The sequence below is a fragment of the Pogona vitticeps genome, chromosome 5 (assembly GCF_051106095.1).
Source record: "Pogona vitticeps strain Pit_001003342236 chromosome 5, PviZW2.1, whole genome shotgun sequence".
In the NCBI taxonomy this organism is placed as follows: domain Eukaryota; kingdom Metazoa; phylum Chordata; class Lepidosauria; order Squamata; family Agamidae; genus Pogona; species Pogona vitticeps.
Window position 1 is genome coordinate 48,104,883 of NC_135787.1, and position 10,209 is coordinate 48,115,091.

At 38.9% G+C, this 10,209-nt stretch overlaps 1 protein-coding gene across 1 annotated transcript in view; it reads right to left on the reverse strand.

The window, feature by feature from the left end:
* GASK1B (golgi associated kinase 1B) overlaps window positions 1-6,246 on the reverse strand; it is a 44,695-nt gene extending 38,449 nt beyond the window's left edge. The window contains exon 1 of the mRNA XM_020781403.3: window positions 1,556-6,246. Within this exon, the coding sequence (XP_020637062.3) occupies window positions 1,556-2,534 (979 nt within the window). The 5' untranslated portion in view covers window positions 2,535-6,246. The remainder of the gene's footprint in view (window positions 1-1,555) is intronic.
* Between the last annotated feature and the right edge of the window lie 3,963 nt (window positions 6,247-10,209).

Sequence of the window (10,209 nt, forward strand, 5' to 3'; positions counted from 1 at the left end):
ACTCCCTCCCTCCCTCCCTCCCTCCTTCCCTCCTTCCTTCCTTCCTTCCTTCCTTCCTTCCTTCCTTCCTTCCTTCCTTCCTTCCTTCCTTCCTTCCTTCCTTCCTTCCTTCCTCCCTCCCTCCTTTTTCTTTTTCTTTTTCTTTAATAAAATTCATGCCAGTAATGGCTATTTTAGAAAATAATATAGAGAACACTCTAAGGGGAAAAAAAATCAGAATGTAAATTATAAACTATTTAAGCAGCAATTAATTAAAATGCAATCCTGCCTTTTCCGTCATATACTTTTCTGTCATATTACATCACATTATACTAATACTTCAGCTACAATTTAACACAATAGTAGTATGTATATGAGAGAGAAACTGAGAAATAAAAACCCATTTATTTTGGTCTGATTTTAATTTCAGTTTTGGATTTAAAAACTGAAATGTGCATAATAAAAGCAATTTGTGAGTTCAGTGAGTAAGAGACTTTGCATATTTTTGCTTCCAAACAAAAAAATAATAATATTAAAAATAAAAAGCAGAGTCATCATTACATTTTCTTTCTTTGCATTTAAGCTATTTTACTAGAATACTTCTCTGTTTTCTTATTACCAACAGTAGCAATTCAAATAGATTTTTTAAATAAAGGCTTGTGATCTGGCATTATATTCTTCTGAGCAATAAGAATCAAAACTAGATATATGTAGACAGATATAAATATAGTTATAGCTACAGTACAGATATAGATTTAGGTTTAGATATAGATATAAGCTTACTGTCTAGTACAATACATTATGCAACAATAACTTTAAAAAATTCTAGCAACTTGCATCTAAAAAACTAATTTGGAAGGGCAATGATATGTTTAGTAAATGTTTATGAAATCACCTTAAGCAGACTGCAACAGGTTAGGCTCAAACCTCTAAGTCATGCCTCCTTTCACAACCTACATTCATTCACTTCACTGGTCTATTCTGAACCCTTGTAAACATCTCACAGAGGTGAATGGAAATTGCATTGCTAACGTACTTGGAAACTCTGGCTGCAATCTCTGGCCTGTAATGTTTCCTTGTCTAGAAATCAAAGTTCTGACAGAATCATCTGTACAAAACCTTGGAATGATTTGGATCAGAGCTTTAGTAAATTATTTTTTTGACAACAACTCCCAGAACACCCTTAGCTTCACTGACTGAGGGATACTGGGAGATGTAGTAAAAAAAGGGGGGGGAACATCCCCAGCTCTAGATCGTGACCATTTTTAGACTTTTGCTCACAATTAATTTCCAGTTCTCATAATTCAGCAGTTTTCATGTCACTCTGTGAACAACGCTAGAGTATTTTTCTGCTCAGGCTCATAATGATACAGGAGGATGATTGAAACATTGACAAATTCAGGAAATGAAATGTTCAGATGGTAATCTGAAATAGTGTTATAATTGTTTAAGGAATATCCTTTTTTTATTCTCATTCTGCTCTGTAGAGCAATGAACTGCTTGCTGGCTGTTGAAGGGGAACAACCGCTCAACGCGTGGAGGGACAGAAATGCCCCAGTTTGTCTGAATCAATTACCTTGCACAAATTCCGACTTTCTGCTAATGGTAGGCAAGGTCCGGTTCAGCCCCAGGATCCTATCCAAATGGAAGGCAAACACTTCACTCGTGTCAATGGGTCTCTTGATTAAACCACAGTGACCTTGGCTGCAAACACCTCTTTTCGTTGACTCGTTGACAATAGCATCCCTCTCAAATACCAGAAGTACTCCATGCTGCGATGGTGCCACTTGTATACTCTTTATTTTGGAGTCTGCCAGAAGACGCATACTTAAGATGTCTTCTTTGCTCAGCCATGACGGTGGTCTCTCACTGTATATCCTGATATTGCTCTCCTGAGCATTAGGTTCAACATTCACACCTGTTTTGGCCACCACAGGCTTCCAGTGCCTGTTATATTTTCTTGGCATATATTTCTCTTTCTCTTCCTTGTGATGGCTTGATTTCTTTGGAACTGCTCCTCCTGCCGTGGTCCACTTGTTAATGGAATTACTAGTCTCATGAAGTGACCTTGGAATTAAGGTCTTGTCCTGGCTAATGCTGGGTAGTAGATGCTTATTTCCATACTGCGAAGGTGTGATGTGCTTCTTCCTTTGCTTGGGCTTCACAGTGCCTCGGATGTTGGCAGGCTTGCTACGCTTGGATCGCAGTGTAATGTACACCACGTTGGGTAGCACTGAAGAGTCATTGTTCCCTGCTGGGTTTTTTTCCAGGTCAGGAAATGAAAAGGTGCTGTCCAATGGGATATCAAGGGATAGGGCCTGGTCAGCATCTCGAAGATTTTGGACATCTGCTTTTGAAGATCTTCCTTTGTGTTGCGGAACAATATGACCTACTTGGCTGACGAGGAATCCCAGATAGATCACAAAGGCTGTGCCCAACAACAAATTCCTTCTGGTCCTTGGGCACCGACCACTCCAGAGTCTCAGCAACCGGGGTGAGCACAGAGAGCAAACAAGCCACTTTATAATTTGGCATGTCTGATCCAAGAAAATCATTTCTCCAGTGAATCCACATGATGAAAATAGTTTTAAGAGTCCAACGGCTGCCGGCAACTATGATGATGCATGCCTTCTAAATGACCAGATTTCTCCTCCTCTTTTTCCAGCTGTGTGTGTGTGTGTGTGTGTGTGTGTGTGTGTGTGTGTGTGTGTGTATGTGTGCATAAGAGAGAGAGAAAGACAGAGAGAGAGCTTGGACATACACTCTGGAAATGCTCTAGGAATGTGATTGTTCAGTCCTAATGGATCTGACAAGCTACCCTGACAAGCTGTTAAAATCTTATCGGCCACCTCAGAGGGTGTGGTTTTGTTCCGATGAATGAATGGAGTCGGCTGTGTAAACAAAGTTAACCGAGTCACAGTATGAAAAGTCTGGGAGCCCCTTCTAGGTTGGCTGCACTGTTACAGGGCAGAGAAATACCATTTTATAGTCATCATCAGCCACACAGTTATTTTTAAACACAGAAAGCTCTATGTTTAAGAGCTGTGGCTAAGGATTATATCTAGACTGGAAAGAATGGTCGGATTTCTCATATATCTCAAATGAATGGAGAACCATGAAGATAGATGTGCAAACATGGTTCAAAATAATTATGCATGAACATGTAATACGAACTGTGAGTAAGAGGGATATTTTCAGAATCTAACAGTCAAAGTTTCTTCTCCTTAGGCTAATGATAGGGAAGATGTTCTACTTGCCTTTTATATCATTACAAGAAAATATTATATGAACTAGAGAGAGCTAACCCAACAGGCATGCTTATGCTGAATTAAGAACTACTTAATGTGAATTATACATACCAGTCAATTGTTAATATACTTCCTAGTCTACATTAATTGGACTCACATTTATTTATTCAATGTCTAAATATATTTTCACTACAAAATGATGCTGCAAATAACACATGTAAGCTATTCCTTGTTGCATCAGAAAAATCTGAAAGAGAGAGAGAGATTGAGAGAGAGTCCAAAATCCAATTGGTGTTCACGAAAGGTTTGCACAATTTGTTGCATCTCATAGTAGTTATGATATACAGTACCAGGCTGCATCTCAGTTTTGTGGCTGGTCATATGCCCAATTGTACAACCAACACACAACCTTGTTGATTAGTCTAAATCAGCTATGGCAAGTTGCATAAACCTTACACAAATCCCAATAGGACTGTAGGCAGTATGCATGCAAACCAAGGAAGTAATTACATTGTCGACAATCAAACTAAGTATGCACATGCCTCATGTCTGTGAGCACTCTGACAAACTGACACACAAGGACCAACCTCCCACACTCCTCTGGTACAAGAAGGGATGCCATACATGGTGCATTTGAACATAGCTTATATTTGTTTGTACTAATTTTTTTATAAATTTTAAAATAGTTTTCCCTACAAAGCTTGCCATGGTCTTTGTTCTTACAAATCTGTAACACGAAAGCAGCAGATTTCTATAAAATGCAAAATAAAGTCCAGAGGGGGACATGTCAGAAATCCACAGCTAAATAGTGTAATACTTTTGTTAATAATAATCATCGGCCATCAAGCCAGTTCTTATGACAACCCTTTTCAGGGTTTTCCAGTTATAGAATATTCAGAAATGGTTTACTATTCTTTCCTTCTGTGGGTGCCCTAGGACTGTGCAGCTCACCACACGCCACACAGGCTGGCTCTACTTCATAGAAAGCCCAGAGGGGAACTGGGCTCCTAATCTCTGGCTCAGCAGCCAGATCCCTAAATCACTGAGCTATCCAGTCAGCTTAATATTTTTGTTAGAGCCAACCAAATCATTCTAAGCAAAGTTTTTGAATTCTCCAAACCCGTTATTTCACTACAGGAATGTTTTTTTTTTCTAAATGATGGCAACAACTTATGCAAACTTTCCCATACAATTATAAAAATAAGGCAACTTTAAATTTTGGAGTGGGAAAGCTCAATCTGACCTCTTGTTTCCAAAAAGACGCCAGTATCTGTTTCTTTCTAACTCTTGAGTTCCCTCTAGTGTACATCAAATGAAAATGTTTAAGGTATCAGTCCTCTCTAAAGCTGAGAAAAATCCAGGAGAGTTTAAGTTTGCAATGCCAAACCAAAGTACATTCGTTAGGCAGCTACTTCTATGCAGTAGATGAAACTAGTTGCAATTAATTAATTATAAATCCTCAGTGCCCTAAAAAGTTGACAAAATGGAAGGGGAAATGGAGGTAAATGTGAATTAAACACAAGGGCTTGCCTTTATTTCAGTTAACTGTACTTTAGGTTCAATGAAAGATGTGGACTGTACAATTTATCATTTATTTATTACATTTGTATCCTGCCTTTGCATCCAAAATAGCACTCAAAGAAGCTTACAAGCTTCATGAAAGACTAAAAGTATGCAGAGCTAATTTTAACTATAAAAACATAAACTCAAGAATTGGTTTGGTAAGTATGTGATGAAAGGAGAAAGGATCGTGTAATGCTGGTAAGAATGATTTTGATTGACTGAGAGAAAGACTAGATAAGGAGGGGAACTGCGTGTGTGTATCAGGCAGTCCTACATATTGAGATTGGAGAGAAAATGGTCTGGAAGGAGAGTGCAGTCTGAGACAGGGTGTTTGAGGGGAGGGAGTGATAGAGTGAAGAATTACGCTGAGTAAATTTGAAACCTAGAAATGAACAAGATCCATTTGACCAAGTTATTTAAAAAAAAATTATTAGTTCTCTTCAAGTTGAGTGGTTCTGAATTTAGGGTTTGGGACTCCACTCACAGGACTCGCTATCAAGTCAGACTTAAATCACACGGGGACATGACTTGGACTTGACTCGTCTTTTTTTTCCTCACTGACTCGAACTTGACTCTCTACTTGATCCCAAGCGGAGAAAAAGCTTGTTTTTAATTGGGACTCAGGACTTGGTACCAAAGACTCAAACCCAAATACTTGCCAACTTCCCTGGCTTGAATTGAATACCAATGAGCTGGTTATGTGAAGGATGTCACAGTATAAGAGCCTGAGTGAAGGGGAAACAACAAAAACAAAAACCACACACACACATAGGGGCAACTAAAGGTTAATGGCAGCAAAAGAGGAAGAAAAGAAATACGTGGTAATAAAGAAAACATGTTTATTCCTGTGGTTATTTACAGTGACCATGACATAAGAACTCAGGTGATACAATAAAGGTAGTTTTGACAACAACATATGAGGACTGTGACACCCATTAACAAGTTTAGTGGATGACGAAAGGAGAGAGTGAGGTCAGCTCTCAAAAAAAAGGCTGATGTACCAGCTGATGGCACCATTTTAGGACCTACACAAATAGCATTCCTCTAAAGCAGCCTTTTGTGACCCAGCACCCTCCAAACATGTTGACTACAACTGTCGTAATCTCTACCAGCATGGATATTGGGAGTGATGAAAAGTATGATTGTAGAGAGCATCAGGCTGATCTGAGAAGGGCTGTATGTGTTTCCGGTTTTCTCTCACAATTTCCTCAGGGTCAGTTCAGGTCATTTTACTGCCAGTGCCAAAGGACAAGATGACATGTATAGAAACTGATGGGATTTCTTATTTTGAGACAAGGGAGCCTGTTTAGGAACTGATCTCAGAATACCTTTACAAACTACCATTTCTAGAATCCCACAGCTAGCATGGCCAGTGACTATGCTTTTTAGGGGATTCTGGAAGTTTTAGTCACAGTAGGCCCACAGATTTGTTACTGTCCTGCTTAGAGGGTGCATCCACTTACAGTGGTGCCTCGCTTAACGATGTTAATTGGTTCCAAAAAACCCATCGCTATGGGAAAACATCGTTAAGCGAAACACCATTTCCCATAGGAATGCATTGAAAACCGGTTAATCCGTTCCAATGGGAACGGATTACCGTCCTTAAGCGAAAATCCCCATAGGAAACATCACTAAGTGAAACAATGTTTCCCCCAACAGAAAGCCATTGAAATGCATTGAAGCTGACTCAATGCTTTTGAATGGCTTTCCGATGTCCGTTTTTGCTCATTTTTAAGTGTCTTAAAATGTTTGAAACCTGTTTTAAATGCTTGGATTCGGTAGTGCACCTTGTGAAACATGTGCAAACTTAATTTGGCTTTGTTCTGAGTCTTCGTTAATTTTTGGTGATTTTTTGTTTTCCCCATTTAAATCCATTGAACTGTCTGTGGGAATAGTAGATGTCATTCCTCATAGGTTTGCTGGAAGCAGAGGTGAAAGCAGTTCTGAGACGTGGGAATCCAAAATACCTGGAGTCGCAAAGAGTTGAGAATTATTGAGTTAGGTGACAAAATATATGCATGTTCTACGTTCCTTAAACTGGCTTGCATTCTAGGTGCAAGAAATTATATCAGAACTGATGAAAAGACACACAATTGTAGCAAGGACACCCTTTCAAATAGAGGACTGTCTTTTCTGAAATAGGAGATATGACCACCCTGTCTAGGAAGATGAATGGCTTAACCTTTTGATTGCAACCTGTTTTTTTAACAGCAGGATTGGTTTTGCATTTCAACCATTTCAACCAATACCTTTACCATCACAATACATTTAAATACAACCAGGCATCACAATGGGGAGTCCTGTTGTGACAGCAAATACACAGACAGGTATGCTCTGAGGCACCTGAGTAGTTAGTGAAGATGAATTCCACAGAATTAAATCTGTTTGGATATAAAGAACATTGTTCAGACTGGTAAGATTATTGACATCAGCCAAAAGAGGTATACTAAGTATATTTCAGTAATCTTTTTAACATTATTTTAATACGCCATCCTTCTTGATCAACTGGTTTCCTTGAAAAACAAAGGCCCCTTTTAAAATACAAATGATAGATCAAAATGTAAGATGTAGTGGTTAGTGTTGGACTATGACTCAGAAGATTTGAGTTAATATTCTTATTTAGCTGATAATAATTTCTCAGCCTAACAGGATTTTGAGGATAATCCAGGGTGAAGCAGTGGAAACAACTACAGTGGTGTCCCACAAGACAATGTTAATTTGTTCCATTGAAATCACTGTTTTGCTAAAGCATCGTCTTGCGAAAAGCGTTTCCTCATTGGAATGCATTGAAATCTGTTTAATGCATTCCAATGGGGAAAAATCGTCATCGTCCAGTGAAAATCGCCCATAGGGAAGCCATTTTGCGAAGTGCCGATCAGCTGTAAAATCGCTGTCTTGCAAAAAACAAGCGCCGATCAGCTGTTAAAAATTGTCGTCTTGCGAAAAACGGTCTATGAAGCACAAACCAAATCATTGTCCAGTGAAATCACCCATAGGAAAAACCATTTTGCGAATCGCTATAGCGATCACAAAACATCATCCTGCGGATTACCCGTTTTGCAGGGTAATCATATAGCGGGGCCCCACTGTACTTTGTTGTATCTCCCTGAGAAGAACAGAAAGGGATGAAAAGCCTAGAAAGACAGAAGAAGGAAGGAAGGAAGGAAGGAAGGAAGGAAGGAAGGAAGGAAGGAAGGAAGGAAGGAAGGAAGCATGGTTGAATCAAGGAATTAAAAATGTTGCAGATTCTAGCAAATTCTTATTAGAAACAAACTGGAGCAAAATTCTCACCCTCATACAGTACTATTTTTTTCTACAAATTATAATTGTCAATAAAAAATAAAAGAAATCTGGGAGCACAAATGTCCGTGCTTACAGAAAAGATAATGTCTGCCAGTGCAATGTAGTAGTGGATAAAGTGTCACAATAAAAGTTAGGAGGCCTGGATTCAAATCACCGCTCAACCTTGGAAACTCATAGTGGAGTTGACAATAGGAAACTGCTACTTTTGAACATTTCACATACCTTGAAAATGCAATTTATGCAACCACAAATCAGAACATGTAACAACATATCCACATTATTCTGAGTGAATTCAGGTACTTATGAAAGCTGAATTGTTTTCTTTCCAACAGACAGAGTCATTTATATGATAACTATTTATGTCCACTAAAAATAACTGGAATGGTTTTAATACTGCCAAAGAAGAACATTACCCTACCACGCTCCCCTCTGCCATGTTATATGCCATCAATTCATACCAAATTTCTGGCAGCCCTAACAGAGTTTTAAAGATATAAATATGTGAAGTATTTAAGGAATGATTTTTCCAGTGCCACCCTGTGAGTAATTTCTGCAGTTGAGTAGAATTGTGGTTTGAACCCAGTCTCCTGACTCCTAATCCATTACTCCACCCACTACACTGTGCTGCCTCTACATTCCTATGAAGAGGAGTGAGCAATCCAGTTATTGTTGCACTGCAGCTCCAGTCAGACAATCAGATATGTGATGAATTTAGGGGAAATGCAGTCCAAGATTTCTCCATCCCTGGCTTAGAAATTTGCTAGAGGATGATAATTACCAGGGATGGTCTACAGTCCAGGGAGTGGCTCACCTTGATCTTGAAGGATGGAAAGAGGTCATCTTGTTCAACATTTTAATTAATCTGGTGTGTAATCCTATACATCTGCTTATTCCCAGTTAAAGATACAGTAGACAGATTTCAGGCCTACTACATCTGAAAAGTTTCAGCAAAGCCACCAGAGGGCAGTGAAGGCATTTAATAATTTTTAGTTCTCTTTTTCTCTTCCTATTTCCCCCTCCCTACAAACAATTATGATTATCTGTTTTTATAATGATAAAAATCTTTAAGATGATAAAAGATTTCCCTCCTTCCTTCTTTCCGTCCTTCCTTCCTTCCTTGTCTGCAATAAATGCTGGGTATTCTGCTAGAACAGAACTGTAAATCTAACAATACGTCCAAGGGTCATGCTGGCTTCACCAGCCAAACCCATTTGCTGAATGACCAATTCATTCACAAAATGATAATTTGGCTCTCAAATTCAATTGTTAGGATAACAGCCAGACCCTGCTCTATAAAACACTGTTTTGCTAAAACTGTGATCAGTAGCTGTGACCCCTGGGTACATCATGAATGGTAAACCAACTGCACTTTCAGCACAGTCCTGTGCATGACCACTCAGAAGAAAATGCCCCTTAGTTTAACAGGGCTTACTTCCAGGTAACTGGGATTTCAATCTCGATTCATTCATTCATCCATCCAAAGAAAACTGACATAAAATAAATTTCATAAAATTTTGAAGGTATACCCTTTCAAGACACAGCATTCGTAGTACTACTGTTTCCCCCAAAATAAGACCAAATCTGAAAATAAGCCTTAGTATGATTTTTCAGGATGCTCGTAATAGAAGCCATCCCCTCCCCAAAAAATAAGCCCAGGTTAAGTGAAACCCCATCCTCCACCATTGTGCAGCATTGTGCAGCAACCAAATGACATGACTGTACAGTATTTGAATAAATGTAGATTGTTGTACCTGAAAAAAGTAAAACATCCCCTGAAAATAAGCACTAATGCGTTTTGGAGCAAAAATTAATATAAGACCATATTTTATTTTTGAGGAAACATGGCAGCAACAGAATAAAAACCAGTCTGCAAGAAAATCACTTTATTTGCTTGTAAGCAAGTTTGGCACTAGCATTAGGCTGAATGAGGCAGTCACCTGTGCCAGCTTGGGGCATTGTGAAAGGAGACTGAAGTATTTATTTACTTTGTTATTATCCTGCTTTTACTTCCAGAGAAGAGAAGAGGCATCTTGTATATTCCAGCTTGGTTGTTCGGGTTTCAACTTGGTTGGGCCAGAAAAAGAGATTAATTGACATATTTAGAGCAGAAAGCACA